The following is a 21,974-nucleotide window of genomic DNA, read 5'->3' as shown; positions in this document are numbered from 1 at the left end:
GATGAAGATTTGGTGAAGAAACAGTGATCATGTGGACATTGAGTAAAGCCATACTGCTTGAGTTTGATGGTGAATTCTTTGTTCCATTGGCAGCCAGCTTTCTTGAGTCCGTAGAGTGATTTTTTTAGTTTATACACTTGATTTGGTTATGCCTTAGAATAACCTTGTGGGGAAAGCATATATAGTTCTTCGTCAATGGAGCCATAGAGGTAGGCGTTATTGATATCCAACAATGGTGACCATTTTTGCTACGGGAGAGAAGCTCTCAGTGTAATCAATTTCTTCAAGTTGGTTGAAACCCTTAGCCACTAACCTGACTTTATATCTATCAATTGGGTCGTCAGCTTTTCTTTTGATTTTATACACCCACTTAGAAGCGATAGGCTTTTTGTGTACACAAAATGGGATAAGTTTTCAAGTAGAATTTTTCTCGAGAGCTTCCAATTCAATATCCATGGCTCTGACCCAATTTTCATCTGTCTTTGCTTATTCGTAAGAATATTCTTCATGTGTAAAAAATAGTAATGCTACAAACTCTTTGTATGTAGGTGTAAAACAAAGGTGGTTTGAAGAAATTTAGATTAATGATGTACCTGAAGGTGGACCCATATTGTCAGAGTGATTGTGTGGGACACAGGTTGCATCTTGAGCTGTTGCCACAAAGTCATTTAACTAACTTGGTTTCTAATGAGTCCTTGAACTCCTTAGAATTTGTGTGTTTGTAGTGACATTCTGTTGTAGGTCTGAAGATGAGGTCGGATGGTATTGTAGGTTTGAAGGTGAGGTCGGATGGTGTTGCAAGACTGAAGGTGATGTTAGATGGGATATAAGGTGGGTATCATAAGGCTATGATAATTCTATTTTGGATTCTTTTTGGACTAAAGGGTAAGAGTGAATGAATTCTGTCTGGTTATATGTTTGGAAGGGAAAGATGGATTCATAAAAGAGGACGTCTGTAGATATACATATAGTCTTGCTACTAAGGTCATACGGTTTGTATGCCTTATGGCCTGTGGCAAATCTCAGAAAAATGCATTTGGTTGCTTTGAGTTCAAACTTGGTTTTGTGATGTCTTATATTAGTTGCATAGCACAAACATTTAAAGGATTGTAGTATACTATAATCTGGTACTTTGTTATTGAGAGGTTCATAGGGAGTCTTCTAGTTAATGACTGAACTCGAGATTCTATTTATCAAATAAGTGGTATGTAAGATTGCCTCTCCCCAAAAATTCTTTAGCAAGCCATAATGGAACGTTAAAGCTCTAGCTATTTGAAGAAGTGTTTTATGCTTTCTTTCTACAACCCCATTCTGTTGGAGTGTATAGGCTATCATTTTTTAATGGATAATGCCATTCTATTGAAACAATTTCGTTGTCTCCGAGCTCAAGAATTCTGCCCCATTGTCTGTCCTTATGTGTTTCATAGTGGCTTGTTATTGTGTTTGAATCATTTTGAGAAAGGTGAGGAGGAGTGAATGGATTTAAAACTTATTTTGCATGAGGTATATCCATGTTGATCTATTGTACTTGTCCATTATGGTTAAAAAGTATGAGACACCTGTAAAAGTAGGTCAATAGTAAGCTCCTTGTGTAAGAGGTGAAAAATAATGGGGCTGAAGCTTGAACTTTTTTGAAATGGTAGTCTTAACTGTTTGGCAAGAGGGCATATGTAATATGGTAGCATTGATGCATCAGAGTTAAAACCCTATATATGAGCAAGCTTTGATATGGAAACATGACCAAATATGATGTGCCATATAGAAGTATCTTTTTTATTCATGAAACCAATTACATCATCATCACAGCATTAGCCTTTTTTGATATATGTCTTATTACAGAGAATGAACTGCTACTTATTTTGTATAATCCTTCATGGAGCTGTCCCACAATAACCAACTCTTTAGTCCAAAGGTCTTGTAACTTACAATGATTTTGATAAAAAATCATAGAAACGTTAGAATCCTTTAGAAGTTGTTGAACAGATAAGAGATTGTGTTTGAAACTTGGTATGTGAAGTACATTTTGCAATATCAGATTAGTTTTAAGTCTGACCTCGCCAAACCTTCTAACCTCTTTAGTCGATCCGTCAAGTAGTGATACAATTATAGATTTAGTTACAGGCTTGGTGTTTTGTAAAAGTGTGAGGGAAGAATACATATAAGATATAGCACCACTATCTATGATCCAATTACCAATATTAATAGAACGAACAGAAACAGAAGAATTTTGAGTGCATTTATTTGCAAATCCAGTAAATTCAGCACAATTGGCCTTCTGGACCCCTTTACCTTTTATCATTTTGCTTAGTTCTTGCTGAATTATGCTGATGATGGTGGCAATTAGTTCTTCATTACGAGTTATGTCTGGCTCAACCTCAGGTGCAGTATTGCAGGTATCTTCTATAGCATTCGCAAACTGCTTCACCTTCTTTTGTTTGAACCATTCAGGATATCTGATTAGCTTGAAATAAGCGTCCTTAGCGTCACGGGCCCAGGCTTTGGCACTCAGTTGGGACCGTGTGGCACTTGACTTGAACACTATCAAGACAAGTCAGCAGATCTATCTACACGTTAATCTGCACAACGAAGCATGTTGGTTAGCCAAGAGGCTAGAATGCTATTAAAGCGAGCAAGATAAATACATATCGAGCAGATATCCACATCCAACAAGCATAAAGGCATAAACAACCAAAGTATCACATGTAGGCACAAATATTTTGATAAAAGGGCTACTCATTTCATTCCAGGGGCAAAACATTCATTACAAAATTCAACACAAAGGTCCTCTCACCACTTGCAGACAGGGGGGAACGCCTACAAGGGTGGAGGCACAACACAGGGACTCGATAGGCCTATGGTGGCCAGCTGGACCCAGTCCTCACTGGTGGCCAACTAGTCACTCCCCCCTAAAGAGCCTTAAGGACAAGTTGAGCTGTGGCAGGAGGAGACATCAATATGTCTGAGGTGACACCCCCCCTTAATAAATACATGAAAATGAATTACAAGAAATTGACATAACACTTTTGATACTACTATTTTATACTAATTTCTACCCATCTTGTTTCTCAAAAATCCCATGTTGGGAAAATTACATTTTAGTTCCTCTAAGATCCTAGAACCCTAACACTTAGTGTGTCTTCTGTTTTTATAGTAGTCACAGAACCTTTGGTCTCCCTTCTCTTGAATAGTGTTTTATAACCCGTGTTCTCCATGTTATTGCCATGTGTCTTAGACATCACGGCCATGAAACCATATGCCACATTTGATGTGAAGGTGCTAACCTCTCTTTGTTTTTCAACCCTCAATACCATGGCATATGCACGATTCACTGAGGAAAATGAATCCATAAGGAGGATCTGGTTCCTAATGTGATCATATGATGAAATACAGCAAAAACTTAGGTACATATGGAGCTTTCTATCTAGTACAAACTGGGCTTTCTATCAGCGACACCATCTCTAAAGCTTTCTCTTTGTTGACCCAATTTCCTCTTTGTTGGCCCAATTCCTATAAGAACTCTCTTTGTTGATCCAATGTCTGCAAGCTTTCTCTTCACAATTCTCTTCAAATTTTAGGAAGAAAAAAGCTTCGTTGGAATACCTAAACACTAATCCCTAAGTGATACATGCACAAGAGGGATATTATTTTTCTACAATTTGAAGTGCACAAGAAGTTTAAAAATCGAAACCAACTTCTGAAATATATGAAAATAAATTATTTTAGGTGAAAGCAAGATTTACGAGATAAGAATTATATTTTAGAAGCATGGGAGCAATGTTTCCTCTCAATGTCCAGTTTGTCAGTTTTGGCTGCTATCTAGGATTCAGAAGGGATCTCACCATCAATTGATGAAGTGTCAGTCCCATGTTGGTTATCTAATTTATTAAATCATTATGATGAGGATAAAGTGAATTAGGTGTTTTCTGCTTCTGTGGGGAATTTGGTATAATAGAAATAATATTGTATGTAGGCAAAAAAATCTCACACCAACTCAAGTGATCCATTTTGTTAATTCATTTTATATGGAATGGTCACTTGCGCAGGATGTTTCTGGTGTAGCTTCTTCCTCTGCACATGTCTCTACAGATTTTTCTACTGCACATTGCTCTTGGCCTCTTGTTCGGTATGTCAAATGTAATTTTGATGCTTCAGTGCCTTTATATGGTCAAGGTGTAGGATTGGGTTGGATCTTACGGGATCACTATGGCCATTCTATTCATACTGGTATGGTTTACCAGGAAGGCAGTTTTAATCCCCTTATTGCTGAAGCCTTAACAGCGAGAGAGGTTCTCCTTTGGCTCAAGTCAAATCAGTTTCATCATGTTGTGTTGGAGATTGATGATTTACTGCTTGTGAATGCTATAACTACATATGCCTTAGATTTCTCTTATTTGGGTCTTTTAGTTCAGGATATTAAAAACCTGTTATCAGAGATTGATGATGTTTCTATGGTTTATGTTAGAAAATATGTGAATTAGTGTGCTTATGTTCTTGCAAGGGCTGTTGTTTCTGTATCAGGTTCGGATGAATGGAGCTCTTCTCCTCCATCTATCCTCTTGGATGTATTATCTCATGATTTGAAGTAATGGTATGAGCAGTATTTTATTTCAAAAATAAACAAATTAAATGTGTAAAATTTGCTACTAAAATATCGAGTCACATAATTCAAATTCACCATTAGATTGTCACAAGAACTACGATATTAAAAGTTTTAGTGACAATTTTTAATTTTTAATTGCAAAATTCTGTCGCTTCACTACAAATTTTAATACACTTAGTTTTTTTTCCAGTAAAATTTTATCACGAAAGAATTATACCTTTAGAGTATTTTACTAGTGATCTTTCATCAACAGATGAAAGTTTTAGTGACATATCAAGTTTTCATCAACAGACAATTATACCTTTAGAGTATTTTACTCTCTTCCACTAGTGATCTTTCATCTGTTGATGAAAACTTGATATGTCTCCAAAAGAATTTTTTTTTTTTTTTTCCCAAGTTTATCATCAAAATCAAGCTCTTTAGTGTTTAAGGCTAGTATAATTGAATCCATTTTGTGTAATTAGCATTTCAATTGCACATCATCCTTACTCTCTTATTTATCCTATTTAAAGATATCAAAACAGAGTATAAACTTTCCCTTTTGATATTGAAATCGACTGAGTTGACTGTTTTGTGCTTATTTGCTGCATTTACTTCAGAAATTTTTAATAGACTATAAGCATAAGCTGAAAAAGCTAAAATAATATTCACTAATAGTTCCAACTACAACTACAATTGAACTAGCGTATGGTACCTATGAGCTACAAGCTAGCAGTCATTAGCGAGGAGCATTCTTGCTGCTTGAAGCTGTCTGCAACATGAGCTATTACACCAGCGCCAGCATTGTGAAGCCATTCATTTTTTACCTGAATTTAGATAAAATGTCAACGTCACAAAACGAAAAAAGGAGAAACATGTCCAAATGGAGAGCTCAGGTAGATCCAATACATGTATGTTGTTATGGGCAAAGAAGGGCCAGAACGCTGAGTGAAAGCTGATGTCGACCTTTTTCCATCCCAACCGCTGTAACCCGTGTATCATTTCCTCTGTTAACAAACTGTGTGGTCATTTCTCTTTATTAATTCCATGATCATCAAAGCCTGAGAGTCTCCATTGCTACAGAAGTTTACCTTCAATGATCTCATGATACTCCGTTGTGTTTTGCACATTGGGTTTGCTTTGTGCGGCCTCCTTTGCTTTAGCGGCTTCTGGAGGAAAATGAGGGGCAGCAGATGAGATTGGTGGACAATACTCAACATCTACTACATGCTTGTAACCATCCAAAGATCGTTGAGGAGGCTGCCAATTGAGAAATATTTGATGATGCAAAATTAGTATAGCATACAATCCGAATACTCAAGGCAAACCCAATATTTTACTTGCGGCTTAACAAAAGGAATGGCAATCAACAAAATCTTGCAATCCTCACCAACATCTTCTAAATACTACCAGATGAACATGCTGAAAGAAAGTAATTGCTAATAAATCCTGACCTCTATGTTGTCAGAGATAAAACTGCTTTCAATGAATGAGTTGCACAGAAGAAAGTTGTCATCTAAGATCCTTGATAAATTAAGCAGGTCCTGTTTGTCATGGCTACTAATAAAGACTATTCTATCTATAATGAACGCCTTTTGCTGTTCCTTTTTTATCCAACACTTGCATTATGACTCAACTAAAGACTGGCAGTTCAGGTTTTTCCATATAAATAATAGCATTCACATTCAATGAATCAATACTTTTGTTTTGCAACTTTATGAGCTGAGTGTGAAGTGAAGTTCCACGAGACAAAAACATTTGCAACAATAAAGGACATCACATCAAGGGGAAAAAAAATCTCAAGTGTTGGTCAAATTCTGTTTGATTTTAAAGCAATATATATATATATATATAGTATGGACGAACTCAAATCCACATTTTACAAGGACTCTCAAACTTGCTCCATTTGGGGCCCAATTTTTGACGGTTTCAGATTCTCTATCTGAACCAAAAGAACGGTGCAGCAAACACTAGACTCCTTCATACTGACACCAAACCTAGAGAAACACTGCACACACATTACATCATTATCAGATATGACCACAAATATTAATAAGGGCACAAAATTTGATGATTTCACAACACCTAAAAAAGCCTATGGATATATGCAAACTCATACGGGCACAAGTAGGCAACAACCAAGGCCATTAGCATGCAACTTTTACAAGCTAATAGTACTAATTTGGCCTTCGGAAGGAGGTTGGACTCAAAAGTCTGCATCATTTTTGCTATTGTTTGAGCTCACATAATCCCAAAGGAGTAAATTATTAAATGGAATAACACTCACTGATATACATATTTACTTTCTCAACTATTTTCCTTTCAAGGACATAATTGAATATTCCCACATCCAATGATGGTTCAATAAATGATAGATACTCTCAGAATAAAGATCATCAGAACACAAAAAATTATCAACCTCACCTTAACAAGTTCCTTTTCTCTCCTTATGGAGGACGTCCGCCAGCCAACCATATCTAGTTAATGTTAAGGAAGCTGATTAAAAGTAGGCAGAGAAGAATAATGCAGAGAACTTTAACATAGTTAGAAAAAGAGTGGAGATGGAGAAGGTGTCATGCAGTTGGATACGATCAAATGATACATTTGCATAGAGGGTACGACATCTAAATGCGCCAAGGGCAGATCTGCAACAGTAAGTACAAGGGAAAATAAGTAAGGGCCACAATATTATTAGAAACGATTGTAAGCTCTAATTACATAAAAATGCCTAAACTTACAAAAATTTTCCATCTTCACAATTTGATGCCATTCTTAAAAGAAGTGGTGGCTTTTCAGGTTTACCATCAGTAAGAAACAATTGACTACCAGTTAGACCCGCCAAAATAGGAGCCATTTGTGGAGCAAGTTTCTCTAGAATGGGAATTCCCAAGAGAAATGGAAGCTGATGGAGAGGAGAGGGGAGAGAGAAAGAAGAAGATTAAATCATGTAAATTTTTATGTTCATAAAATAAACAAAACGAACTCATAAAATACAACTTCTACATTTATTAGAGAACCTCAGGGCTTGTTAATTTTTATGACATGCAGACATCATGATATGACCTTCCCGAGAAGCTAAGTATAAACCATGACTGATGTGATACTAGGGTCTTTGCCAAACCTTATGGCATTGAGTTCTATTAAAGTTCAACCAAGCAATGCAATTTAAATTAAATATCTTACTATACTGTGAAGCATTGAGTTCTATTAAAGTTCTAGTGGCACTCATTTGAAGAGCTTCCCTCATATATGTATGCTAGTGGCCCATTGTACTCTCCAATTAAACATGCATTGCCATCACATCAAAAATCTCATATGGTCTGCTGCTTAACAAACTTCTGTCATCTCGTAATAATTCCTCACCATGGTTGGAGCATTTCTGATATGATGACCTTAAACTATTGGAAAAGCTAATGGGAACCACATATTTTTCATATCGAGAAATGATATATTATGATCCCAAGTAGTAGATCACGAGATGATAGATGGGGAAGGAGCTCGTTAGAGAGAGCTCTTAATACCTCAAGACTCGAGAAAGGAGAGAGTCTCAATCTCATAAATTTAGAAATAAATTTTGTTTGTTTTATTGAATAATTAGAAATCTCTTACGTAGAGCAGAAGTCTAATACAAATAATTATTAGATAAAGATCGTTTAAGATAAGATAATATAAATCTAATAAGATAAGATAATAAAAAAAAGAAACTACGAGATAGATGCAATTTATTTGTTGCAGATAAAATATAATCTTAGATTATAGACTTTCTTGAAGATTTAGACTTTGTTTAAAAGTAGATTTGGTATATCCATTATTTATAACATGATACAATTGTCTTGCAACTAGGTTGTTAATCTCAAAAAAGATTATTAAGTGGAGAAAAAATACAGAGAGAGTGAGAAGAAAGAATAGTAGTAGTATCAACTATTGCAACCTCAGTACCTACCCTAACAACTTCTCCCTTCAATACACTATGTAGGGGTATAAATAAACTAAATTATTCGAAATTTGGCTCGATAAAAACTCGACTGGACTTGGCTCGTTTAGAAAACAAGTTGAACTCGAAATCAGTTTTTAGACTTGTTAAATAAATAATATGAGTTTCAACTCAGTAGTATTGGACTCATGAGCTTTACTCATTTCTAAATTCATGAGCTTTCTAGTTGACAAGCTCGTGAATTAACTTGTGAGCTAAGCTCATTTATAAGACTCATAAATAGATTCAATAATAGGCTCATTTATAAGCTCAATAGATATGCTCATGAGTTATATCATTTGTAATTCACACAAATAATATTTATATTAGTTTTCTATTTTATAAATTTACAGTTATATTTATTTTAATGTTAATTTTTCTAAAGACAATTTAGTATAATCATTATAAAAATGTATATTCATAAAATATAATTATTTATAATTTAAGTTTAAGTTTATAAATAAAAAAAACAAGTTAATGCAATCACTATATAGGAACAAATTTAGTATATTAGATATAAATATATCCTTAATGTAAAATAGTAAATACTAGTAATAAATATTAAGTAATATTTCTTAAAAAATTAAGTAATGTTATAAATACTCTTTAATGGGAAAAAGTTATAAATACTACCTTTAATATTTATTTGTATTATTTCTCTTTCTCTTAATTTTTAAACCTTTAAAAGATTAAATAATATTAAACTATATACCATATATATATTTAGTTTATATATCTCTATCCCTTTAATTGAATAACTATACTATTAGACTATATATTTTTCCCACCATATGTCTCTCTAAGTAGACAATCTCTTTGTATCTTTAAAAAAATATCTCCCATAAATCTCAAACTTAATCGGCTATTGTTATTATTACTACTTTTATATGCTTATATATGTGCTTTTTATGATTATTCTCATACTTAATGTTGTCTACTTAATTTTATAAATTAAATTATTCACATAATTTAAATATAAATTAATACAAAATTATTGATAAAGCTTGAATATAATGTATATATAATTATGTAATTAATTTGATTATATTTATATTAATATATTTATTTTATTTAATATCTTATATTTGTATTTTATATATGATAATTTTTGTACGGTATATAATAATTTAATATAATCATATATTTAATTAAAACTAAATAATATTTCCTCCGTCCCATAATTTTTATCCATCTTTTCTTTTTTGATTGTCTCAAAATTATTGTCCACTTTCCTTTTTAGATTATAGTAACATATAAGTTAACTATTATAATCCTATTTAATTTTATCTTATTTCCAAGAAACTTCCCAAAACATCTCTTAATATTTAATAAAACTTAATGTATTTAAGAGGAGTATGATTGGAAAGTTAATAAAAAAAATTATATTTCTTAATATGTGTGAAAAAAAAAAGTGCATAAAAATTATGGAACAGAGGGAGTAATATATTAATAATAAAACGATAATATATTAATCAATGATAATTTACTAATAAATTTAATGTAAAAATATCTCTTCCTATCAACTACAAAACATCGCAGTTTTAGTCGAGGCTATATAATTTAAATAGAAACTCTCTCTCTCACTTAGAATATTTATATGTAGATTTTATATATTCATTATATATACTTTAATTAATTTTGTATAAAAAATATAAATATTTGAACAAATAATTATTGAATTCATTATTATACAATGTCGATCTTATATTATATGCACTTTGTATAATTAATTAAAGGTTTTATAATTAGTATTTCAGTCAACGAATGTTAATATTTAAACTTATAAATAATAATAATATTATTAATAAATGTTGAAACATTAAAATATTTTAAATATTTAATATATTATCATATAATAAATTTTTTACCCAACTAATAAGAAAATCAAAGAAAATAAATTTAAAATATGAATTACTTGGCTAGGAATTGAACCAAGACCAAGGAGTGTCACAACTTGTTACACCGCTAGACCACAAGTCCAAACTTGACTTCAATACACGTGCAATAAATATATCGTATCATGAGTGCTGAACCAACTCTTCTAAATCCCACATCGAAAGTGTATGGGGAGATGGAGGGGTGGTGCTTTTTTATAAAAGAACGATTCCTTTATCCATTTTTAATATTGTTCAAAACAAAATTTTAGTTTTAAGAGACTTTGGTTAAATTAACATAAAGTTTTATTTAAAAAGTTCCCTTTAATAGACTTTTAGTTTAAAATTTAAATCTATCTTAAATTTAAATAAGTCAGGCTTAAGGCTCTAAATGAGCTTGAATCCGACCTAATTGAGCTTTAACTCAAGCCAAGCTCGAACTGTCTCATTAAGGTAATAAACAAACTCATTAGAGTTCGAGCTTAAAATGAGCTCGAGTTTAATATTTTTTTCATGAATCAAGCTCATATGGAGCTCAAGTGGAGCTCGAGCTTTAGGTTTCAATTTTTTTTACTGGCACAGTTCGATTACACCCCTAACACTAGCTGACTCCTCCAACTAATTCTACATTAATGATTTAGTTTTGTTCTCATTATTATTCTACTTAGGCTTGCTTTATGTGACACACTGCAACCTTCATTCAGAATGCTCAAAGTCTGAAAAATGGGTCTGAATGAAGGTTCTGGCTTCCGAAGTGCCACCTTAGCTGGAAGTGGTCCATTGAATGAATGCTTGGAGACCTTGGTGGTGGGCATCTTTTGTAGCAACTAGGAGAGCCATTTGGTAAACAAAAAGCTGCAACAGGGTCCTCTGCCTTCTCCTAATTTCAAAGTCGTTCTCTTTAAGTAGCAAATGATTGAAGTATCTCAACTCTAATACACTACTACACATCTTCAATTCATCATGCATAAGATGGACATCTTCAACATGAATAGTCTCCAAGAAAGTAGCAGAATAAGAAAGAAATTAGAGAGAAAGAAATCAGATTGGAAGAGAAGAAGAAAGTAGATCTTTATTTGTGAAAATCAAGAAATTCAAGAAAGGAAGGAAAAGAAAAAGAAGAAGAAAGAAAAGAGAAAATTCAGAATTTCAACCCAAGAGATTGAAGGAATAGACCCAAAAGAAATCAGAGTGATGAAAATAATGGAGATAATAACAGTGACCAAAACTAGGGGTAGTGTAATCGAACCAAGCCGAGCAAGCCAAAAAAAATTGAAAGCTCGAGCTGCAACTTGACTTGAGATCTATGAGCTTGAGCTTGATTCATGAAAAAATTAGTCCAAGCTCGATTCGTAATGAGCTCGTTTATCACCTTAATAAGCTAATTCAAGCTCGACCCATTAGTATACTCCAAAGGCTCGATTTGAGCTCGACAAAATTATAAATAAATCAAACTCAAATTTAAGCTTGTTTAAATTATAAACAAGCTTAGCTTAAGCTTAACTTCTTTAAATTAAAAATAAATTTTAAACTATAAGGTCATTAAGAGAATTAAATAACTTCAATATTTTAAATTTTATTAAAGTCTCAAAACCAAAACCATATGAAGAAAAAGGAACGGGATTGTACTTTTATAGAGAAGTTACACTCCTCCATCTTTCTTTAACTTTCGATGTCGAATTCCTGAGTGTTGGCACAATACTTGTGAGCACCAAAAAATATATTTATGCAATGTGATATAAGAATCACATCTAGACCAATGTTGCAGTGGTGCAACAAACAATGAGTCTTATTTTTGTCCTGGATTCAATTCCTAGCCAATGGAGTGTTGTTTTTAATTATTCTTTTTTTATTTTCTTATTAGTAAGCTAAAAAAATTATTATATGGCAATGTATTAAAAATTTAAAATATTTTAAGGTTTTATTAGTATTATTATCATTTATAACTTTAAATATTAATATTTGTTGACTCAAATACTAATTATAAAACTTCTAATTAATTATATAAAGTGTATTTAGTATAAATTTAACGTCATATAATAATGAGTTCAATAATCATTTGATCAAATGTTGATATCAAGTTTTATGCAAAATTAATTAAAGTATATATATTGATGTATAAATCTATATATAAATATTCTTCTATATATAAATATTCTGAGTGAGGGGGAGAGTGTCTCTTTAAATTCAAAACTACATAGTTTTGCTGCTAGTACCAAAAGATATTTTTATACTAAATTTATTAATATAATATCATAGATTATAATATATTATCATTTAATTACTGATATATTATTACTTAGTTTTTATTCAAATATATTATTTATATTAAGTTATTATGCACAATACAAAATTGCTATTATAATACACATATAAAATATTATATGAAATGAATATATTAATACAAGTATTAATCAACTTAATTACGCAATTATATATATATATATACATTATACCAAACTTCATTGATATTAATGTATTGATTTATATCACATGAATAATTTAATTTATAAAATTAAGTAGATAATAAAGCAATATTAAGTATGAGAATAATAAAAAAAAGCATATACGTAAGCATATGAAAGCGATGACAATAAAAATAGCCGATTAAGAGATAAAAAGCATATACATAAGCATATGAAAGTGATGACAATAACAATAGCCGATTAAGGGATATTTAAGGGAGATATTTTTAAAGGTACAAAAAGAGGATTTGCTTAAAGAGATATACAGTGGGAAAGAAATATATACTCTAATAGTATAGTTACTCAATCAAGGGGGAGAGAGATACATAGACTAACGATTATATATGGTTATAAAGTTTATTATTATTGTTATAGTAAATCAATCATGTAAATATTATTAGCATAATTATAGGGATACTTTTCTAGTTAGAATACATGATTTTATATATAAATATTATACCATTCTCAAAGAAATATACACAGAAATACAAGCTTCTACATAGTATTAGAGCATTCAATTCTTTAGAGTTTTGGGTACTGTTCATGAGTACTATTCATCGATATTGTTTGTTGTTACTGTTCATTGGCATTGTTTACTGCCATTCTAGAGATCAACCTTGTAGGGTTTGCAGCCTTGGGTGCTGTTTTGTTTTTTTTTTTTTTTTTAAAGAGCTTTGATTCTGCCTTTGGTTCAGCAAAAGGTTTCTACAAGCTATAAGTCAGCTTGGAATTGGCTTTGGAGCTTTTTTTTTTGTTTCTATCAAATTCTTTTGCCTCGTCAAATGGAAGTTGCATCTAAAAAAGCTATTTTAATATCTATACAAAAATTTGCTAAGTTTTCTCAATATAAAGAGTTATCGAGGCACACTAACTCCTCTGTCACTACTATTAATAAATCAGGTACACTCACGTCTTGTCTTGTCTCTTCTTCTACATAGGTTATTGATCCTAGCGCTACCGACTATATGATGGGTAATTCTAGTTTCTTATATACTTTTCAAACTCATATAAGCTCATTCTTTGCTACTCTAGCTGATGGATCGACATCTTCTGTCGTGGGTTCTAGGATTGCAAATCCTACGACATAAGTTTACTCTCTTTTAATTTGTTTCCTATTGGTAAATTTACTCAAACCTTAAATTATTGTGGCTCATTTTTTCCTAATTACTATGCTTTTCAGGATCTTATAACGAATCAGATTATTGGTCATGATCGTAAGTTTGGAGGTCTCTATATTCTAGATCAAGTACCAAGGTCTCTCGTTTGTTTTAGTATTTCAACTCCTTTTGAAATTCAATATCGATTAGGACATCCTTCTTTATTTATCTTAAACAATTTGTGCCCTCAATTACAATCATTGTTAAATTTGGAATGTTAGTCGTGACAATTTGCTAAACATTATCGTTTATCTTTTATTACTAAAATCAATAAATAAGCATCATCTCCGTTTGAGCTAGCTAGTACATTCAGATATTTGGGATCCGTAATGTTTCTAAGACTTGATTTAACTATTTTGTCACTTTTGTTAATCATTACTTTCATATTACCTAGTTGTATTGAATGAAGAGTCGTTCAAAGTTGTTTATTATCTTTTATACCTTTTGTTCTAAAATTAAAACTCAGTTTAATATTTCTATGTGGGTATTATGAAGTGATAATACTAAATAACATTTTTCAAAAAACTTTCAAACCTTCGTGAAACAAAATGGAATGCTTCATCAATCTTCTTGTGTGGATACACCATCTCAAAATGGTGTTATCAAAAAAAAAAATTGACATCTTCTTGAAGTAGGTCGAGCTCTTCTGTTTCAAATTAACATTCCAAAAGAATTCTAGGCATATGCAAATTCTACAGCTTGTTTCTTAATTAATCGGATGTTTGCTTCTATACGTCATGCTAATATTCCTTATTATGTCTTTTTTCCGTTCAAATCGTTCTATCTTGTTGAATCTCGTATATTTAGTTGTACTTATTTTGTATTAGAAGTTCATCCGCAGATCAGTAAATTGGATATAAAATCTCTTAAATGTGTCTTTCTAGACTTCAAAAATAATATAGATATTTTTCTTCAATCCTTAATCGATATCTTATATCTGCTAATATTCTCTTCATCTCCCATTTATGGAAGTCAAGGAGAGGAAGATAATTTATTATTATATTATGTTAAACAAGTGTCTATAGCTCAACATACTACAGCCCGTCTGTTCCAATTACTATTTGTCTTACTAATGTTCATGTTTATTCTACGAGATTGAAGACTCTTGACTTACACCATCCGCCAACAATTTCTTCCCCAAAAGATCGAGCCACCATTACTGCTCTTACTACTAACTTAGATCTACCTATTATTGTTTTACAAAGGTAAACGTACATGCACTTATCCCATCTCATCTTTTATATCTTATAATCATTTGTCTTCCTCATTTCATTGTTTTGTTACTGCTGTAGAATCTATTATCGTTCCTAAAACTGTAAGGAAGCCTATCTCATCTTAATTAGTGTGCTGCAATGCAAGAGAAAATTATACCCTTAGATGATAATGATACTTGGGAACTGGTACCTCTACCTTCAGATAAGAAAGTGATTGGTTGCAAATGGGTTTTTACAATAAAGGTGAATCCTAATGGTTCTATGGCTAGATTAAAAGCTTGCCTTGTTGCCAAAGTATATACTTGAATATATGAAATTAATTATTCGGACACTTTTTATCCAATAGCCAAACTAGCCTCTATTTGCCTCTTCATCTCTTTTGGCAGCTACCTATGGTTAGCCTTTGCATCAATTAGACATCAAGAATGCTTTCCTTTATGATACCCTTCAACGAGAGATTTATATGAAGCAACTATCTGGCTTTATTTGTCAAGGGAGTTGGAAGAGGTTTGCAAGCTCCGGAAATCATTGTATGGCTTGAAACAAAGTCCTAAGGCTTGGCTTGAAAGGTTCAACGAGGTGAAAAAATAAGGGTGAAAAAATAGCTTTTAACACGCTATGATGAGGAATTAATGGATGAGTTATTTGATGATCAATCTGAGGAAGGGGAAGAGGACGAAGCAAGGCCCAAAAAAAGTATGACCAAGTTCAATGCATTACTTTGTTGGATGTGGTTGCTCAAGGTTGGGGCTACTAGAAGCCCCTGGAAGGGATTGAACAGAAAGGTGAATATGAAAACAGAGACTACTAAAATGTTTGTTTGCTTTCTGGCTTCGTATAATTCAGAAAACACTAGTTTTCTAGAAGCATGTCTAATCATTCGGTATTTTATAAAAATTCTGAAGCTAGCTAATCTTGCTTGTGGTTTATGTTGATGATATTGTCATTATTGGAAGTGACCCGGCGGGTGTCTCCTCACTCAAATCATTCCTCCAATCTCAATTCCAAGCAAAATATTTAAGCTAGCTAAAATATTTTTTGGGTATTGAGATTTCAAGTTGTAAGAAAGATATATTCTCATCTCAAAGGAGGTATATTCTTGATTTGTTGGCAGAAATAGAAAAATTAGGTGCTAAACCATGCATTGCACCAGTCACTCCTAATCTTCCACTTACAACAGGGGATATTTAGCCATTTGACGATTTTGAAATGCATAGGAGATTAGCTGGCAAATTGAATTATCTTACAGTTACCCATCTAAATATTGCTTATTTTGTTAGTGTTGTGAGTCAGTTTATGTCCTTTCCATTGTTGCCCATTGGGAAGCTTTGGAGCAAACTTTGTATCATTTGAAGGGTGCACCAGGACACAGTCTCTTTAATAGCAATCATGTACACTTAGATATTAAGTATTTTTCTGATGCAAGCAAGATCGAAGATTGACAGAGTAGGTCGACTACAAGATATTGTGTTTTTGTTGAGGGAAACTTGGTATCATGAAAAAGTAAGAAGCAATACCGAGTTATGGCCCAGTTTGTGTGCTAAATCAGAATTTCTCGTTCTAAGTGCTAAATCAAAATACTGAGCTATCACCAAGTCTGCGTGTGAAGTAACATGGACATATCAATTGTAGGATAAAGTCAGACTTAAAGTCTCATCACTTGCTAAGTTGTGATATGATAACCAAGCAACTCTCCACATCACCTCAAATGCAGTGTGTCATGAACGAACCAAGCATATTGAAATTGAATGTCGATTCATTTGTGAAAAGATTCAAGAGCACGTTATCTCAAATGGACATGTCAAGACTACAAAACTAGGTGATATTCGCACAAAAGCTATAAACAGTGCTAGGATTGACTATATTTGTAACAAGCTGGCATTATTAATATATATGCTCTAACTTGAGGGAGAGTGTTATAGTAAGTCAATCATGTAAATATTATTAGCATAATTATAGGAATATATTAGCATATTTATAGGTATACTTTCCTACTTAGAATACATGATTTTGTACATAAATATTGTATAATTCTTTAAAAAATATACATAGAAATTCAAATATCCACAATAATTTAACGATTTAAGAGTTTAAAAATTAAGAGAAATAATATCACTTATACCATCATTGATATATTTATAACTTTTTCCTATCAAGGACTATATATAACATTATTTTTTCTTATCATTTGGCGAATTATAAATGATATAATTCAACCTCATTTAATGATTTATAAACGGGCCAAATATTGAATCTATTTATGAGCCTTATAAATGAGCTTGCTCACAAGCCTATCAACTAGCCTCTTCGCAACCTATCAATAAGCCTATTCGCGAGCTTGCTCAATAAGCTTGTTCGCGAGCTTGCTCAATAAGCTTGTTCGCGAGCTTGCTCAATAAGCTTGTTCGCGAGCTTGCTCAATAAGCTTGTTCGCGAGCTTGCTCAATAAGCTTGTTCGCGAGCCTGCTCATGAACTTAAAAACGAGCTAACCTCACGAGATTTAACAAGTTGAATACTGCTCAGTTCAAACTCGTCTCGTTTATTAATCAAATCTAAAAAGCGAGCTCCAGCTCCACTCATTTCTAAATACGCAGAGTCCAGTCGAGTCTCTAATAGTTAGCTTGGTTTGTTTACACCCCTATCCAAAACATGAAACAACAAGAAGTTCTGAAGGAGAAACCTAAAATTAGGAGGCCCACTCATTCTTGCGCTGATACCACTCATTATTATGTAGCAGAATCCTACTGTTGAGTCCAGCAAAGAACATTGAGGTAAGAAAAGGAATATAAGAGAAAGAAGCACATAAAAAAGAGAGGAGAAAGAATAGAATTTAGAGAGAGAAGAATGAGATATTCAATTGATAATGTTTTGGAATGACCATCTCAGAGCCATTCCAACTCTTTTTATATCCTAACTCCTGCCAATTACAAGCTGAGGATCTAGTAATTACCTCTAACTAACTTTCCCTCCGAATGCTAACGGGCTTTATTGAATTTTCTTGCTCTTACACCTATTCTTGCACTTCTCGTTTTATCTTTATTCCTATACTTCTTCATTTGTAACAACAGCATGATTGAGTAGAAGAATTCTGTTACCTAAAGGACAACTCCAAGAAGCCAACTTTTTCTTTACCTTCAATGCTCTAAACCATGCAAGGCATTGGATTATAACAGATTAGTTCATTTTGTCATAATTCTGAAGTGCAATAAGCTGTTCAATATATACAGCTCTCAATTGGATGAAAATGTCTAGAAGAACAGCTGTCCAGATACGACAGCAGTAGTATGCCATTTCCGCATCAACCATCTCTCTTATTATTTCATGTGCATGTTGCATTTTTATGATTACGCTTATAATTGCATCACTGATCTAAGGAATTTATATTTTTCTGGTCCTGAACTCCTGATACATGGTCAATTGGTGAAGAATCAGTTCATTTGTAAGGTTAAAATCTATCTTAGAAAATATCTAGTAAGAGTTAAGGTTACCCCAATTTCTCTATTGACAGATTAAGTGAAAGAATTGTCACTACTGTGTTAATCAAAAGGTGAAATACCAAGAGGGAAAGGAAAAGAGGTTCAACATTATATTGGAGAACTACCAACATAGTACAATAATTAAAAAAATTAGAAATAGCTCCAAAACAAAACCTGCTTTCTTCCTCTCACTCCAAGATGTGGAGTTGCCAGAGTAACAAAATTGATTGGGTCCAATCCAGCAATTGCACATCGTCTTGCGGAGTTCGGAAGTGTAGAATCAACATGATCGTTGGATTCACTAGTACTTAAGGCATTCTCTGAATAAAGGACAGCCATAGCATATCTTGCAAACAAGCCACCAAGAGAATGAGCCAAAAAAGAAATTCTTTTCAAACTATCTGTCTTCTTCACGACTTGCATAACCTGTTTATAAATTTCAGAAAAAGAACAAAGACAGATATAACAGAATTTGTCACAACCCATTCCAGAAATTCAATAACTAATCAATCTACTGTTTGTTAAAACTAATGCTTTCAAAGATCTCAAGACGCAAGACTCACTTCATCTGCCAGTCGCTTTCCTGCTCCATCGATCCCATAAAAGGTTTTAGTATAGGTGTTAGATTCACTTGCTGCAAAATTAAATAAAAAATAAGTTACTGGCATAAAGCCCCTTTGTCTAATTAGTTAGAGATGAGCATACCATGAATTAGAAAGTTTTTTCCAAGACGCTTTTTCAACTCTGCTTCTACATATGTCCAGTCACTTGGGCTGCATCATGCAGAATACCAAGTAAATTCAACTGATATATTTTCTCAAAATAATTGACATATTTTCTCAAAACTCCAAACTGAAGGGCATGGGCAATGAGATTTATTGATGCAACTGCCACAATAGGCTTTAGACTTTGCTTGATCCAAAATTATATTTAATAGGGGTTCTGATTGATTTGTTTTATTACTTTTGAAAATGTGGAAGCGTATTAGACAGTTAATCATATTTGACTGACCCATACCTAGCCAAGATGCCATGAACAAGAACAAGAAGATGATCTGGTTCACTATTCCCTTTCACAATTTCCCTCGTTGATGCAGAATTTCCTTGAGTTGCAGTATTCATAGCTTGAGCGTTAAGGCCTTGGTTTTTCCAGTAACTATTTATACCTGTAATAGAACTTATAAGCCTCAAACACAGGAGAGATTTATACACGCATATTCCTTGTACATAAATTTCAAAAGAATAAAATAAAGAGGACAGCATATTAACCTACCAAAACGTTTAAACCACCATACAAGAAAAGCATACATAAAGAAATAAGACGATGCAGACTCATGATTAAATCCTTTTTATGCAAGAAAGACAAGTTGATAAAACCATAGTATCAAATCAAGATAGGAATTAAGAATTGAAATTTTTATTTTGTGAATCAAGAATCAAAATTTGAATAGTAAGATTTAATAAAATTCTTAAAATTAATAGAAAAAAATTATAATATCTTCTGAAAAATAAAAAAAAATATCACAATGATATATTTTGATAAATATAGAATATTCATTTAATTAATGAGAATGATGGTTTATAATAGCACTGTATATTCTTATTATGCTATGTGGTTTTATGATATAAACCATGAACTGCGCATGTATTGGAATTTCTATTTAAATTTGACCAAATAATTAAATAATAAAAAAGGATAGTGGGTTAAATTAAAATGTCAGAATATATTAGTACATAATCTTGAAAACTATAATTAAACAAGTGCATTAATAAAAACAAGAAAAAGGAAAAAGAAGAAGAAAGAAGAGGGAGAGGACAAGAATGGCTTATATACTTTTCTGGATGTTACAATTTCCTCGACCGGTCTGTTTCTCCTCTTACCACATAAATTTCTACAGTTTAAATTCAAAGTTGCTTAGAAATTAGCTATCAAAACAAACGAAATTTATCCTCTTACAATGAATCTCCCGCATTCAAAAGCTTACTTTTGTAAAGAAATTAGCATTCTCAAAATATCCCAAAAATCTGATTCTCAGAGCTAAACTCAAGAATAAAGAAAGTAAAACTTTAAAAGAAAACCACTATGTTCACAAAATTCTCTCAAAAAGATAAACAAATTAATCTCTCATCAACGAGCAACCAACATACAATGCCAAAAACTAATGATAAATCCCAAAAGGAAGGAATGAAGAAATTACCAGAAGAGAAATTCAGTCCCTGAGACGAACAGCAAGAACAGCAAGAAGAAGACGGTGAATACGAGTTGGAACCGAGAGGTACTCCATAAGCTCCATTTCTGAAGCTATTACTAAATCTCGGTGAATACCCAGATGGAACTTGTATTAAAGAAGCCGTTGCCATCTATTTATATACAGCGAGAAAAAGGGACAGAGAAAGGACGAAATCCCCAAAAGTCCCCGGTTTTCGATGCTAAGTCAGCATCACCCGCTTCATCCCCATAACATTTCCTAACGGTTGACAATGCTCGGAAGAAAGCCCATGCCCGTCCTTAAAAGCTCATCAAATGTCATTCACCGCCCCAACCGCTATTTTAGGCCAACAAACTATGAAAGCTTTGATTTTTCAAAGATTTTTTTTTGGGAAAAAGTTAAAATCATCCTGAATAGGGATGGGTGGTCGGCGGATTTTCACGGGTACCCCGATCTGTCCAAATTCTATTAGGACGGATTTGGATTTTTACAAAACGAATTTGGACAGATTCGAATTTGAAAAATTTTATCCGTTTCGGACTTGGATAGGGTTCGGAATTAGGTAATCGGATACCTATTACCCGAACCCGATTAGCTGTACAAACAAAACTAACCTTAATCCCTAATTCCTTTTTCTTTCTTCTCTCCATCGGCGCCTCTCTTCCTTCCCTTCCCATAGTTCATGGTAGACGCCTCTTCCGCACTTCATTAATGACGGTCGGCAGCCCAGTCGGCACCGGCGACGTCTCCTTTCTCTCATCAGTCGACGATAAATCTTCTCTCTTACCAGTCGACGATAAATCTTCCCTCTTCCTTCTCTCTCTCCAGCGGCAACATCTCCGACTGTGTCCCTCTTCCTGGTCGGCATCGGCGATATCTCTTTCTTTCTCTCCAGTCGGAACATCTACTCTTTTCAATTGACGCTTCTCTCCCCCACTTCACCTTAACGGATGCTAGAGACAACCCTTCCTCTCCTCAATAGGCATCAGCGACATTTCCTTTGACTGGAACTCTCTTCAAGTTTGC

At 33.0% G+C, this 21,974-nt stretch overlaps 2 protein-coding genes across 4 annotated transcripts; one reads left to right on the top strand and one right to left on the bottom strand.

Moving 5' to 3' along the window:
• Positions 1-4,022: 4,022 nt before the first annotated feature.
• On the top strand, positions 4,023-4,478 carry LOC110604000. The gene has a single exon (XM_021742012.1). It carries the CDS (start codon positions 4,023-4,025, stop codon positions 4,476-4,478), a length of 456 nt encoding a protein of 151 aa, XP_021597704.1.
• A 645-nt stretch (positions 4,479-5,123) lies between these two features.
• On the bottom strand, positions 5,124-21,314 carry LOC110604076 (putative lipase YDR444W). Of its 3 annotated transcripts, none has more exons than XM_021742152.2 (11): positions 20,937-21,311; positions 19,757-19,904; positions 19,445-19,512; positions 19,303-19,373; positions 18,914-19,165; positions 7,318-7,481; positions 7,169-7,224; positions 7,004-7,056; positions 5,671-5,839; positions 5,489-5,586; positions 5,124-5,406 (listed from the first exon to the last, which is right to left on the bottom strand). In XM_021742152.2, the coding sequence occupies exons 1-11, from the start codon at positions 21,097-21,099 to the stop codon at positions 5,302-5,304; spliced, it is 1,347 nt and encodes a 448-aa protein (XP_021597844.1). In that variant the 5' UTR covers positions 21,100-21,311; the 3' UTR covers positions 5,124-5,301. The 3 variants fall into 3 exon arrangements, 2 of the variants coding, with proteins under 2 accessions (XP_021597844.1, XP_021597845.1); XR_006348996.1 differs by having other exon boundaries at positions 5,371-5,406; positions 5,489-5,597; positions 20,937-21,314; XM_021742153.2 differs by lacking the exon at positions 5,124-5,406 and having other exon boundaries at positions 5,486-5,597; positions 20,937-21,314.
• Positions 21,315-21,974: the final 660 nt, after the last annotated feature.

This window comes from Manihot esculenta, chromosome 16, assembly GCF_001659605.2.
Source record: "Manihot esculenta cultivar AM560-2 chromosome 16, M.esculenta_v8, whole genome shotgun sequence".
Taxonomy (NCBI): domain Eukaryota; kingdom Viridiplantae; phylum Streptophyta; class Magnoliopsida; order Malpighiales; family Euphorbiaceae; genus Manihot; species Manihot esculenta.
Note: the sequence above shows the minus strand (reverse complement) of the source record. Positions and strands in the feature narration are given on the sequence as shown.

Excerpts from the sequence above, each read along its gene's own strand:
- LOC110604076 (XM_021742152.2), bottom strand. The coding sequence starts at position 21,099 with ATGGCAACGGCTTCTTTAATACAAGTTCCATCTGGGTATTCACCGAGA. Across the intron at positions 19,905-20,936 it reads GGGACTGAATTTCTCTTCTG|GTATAAATAGTTACTGGAAA; the intron begins GTAATTTCTTCA and ends GTTCTATTACAG. Across the intron at positions 7,482-18,913 it reads GAGTGAGAGGAAGAAAGCAG|CTTCCATTTCTCTTGGGAAT; the intron begins GTTTTGTTTTGG and ends CCTCTCCATCAG.
- LOC110604000 (XM_021742012.1), top strand. The coding sequence starts at position 4,023 with ATGGAATGGTCACTTGCGCAGGATGTTTCTGGTGTAGCTTCTTCCTCT.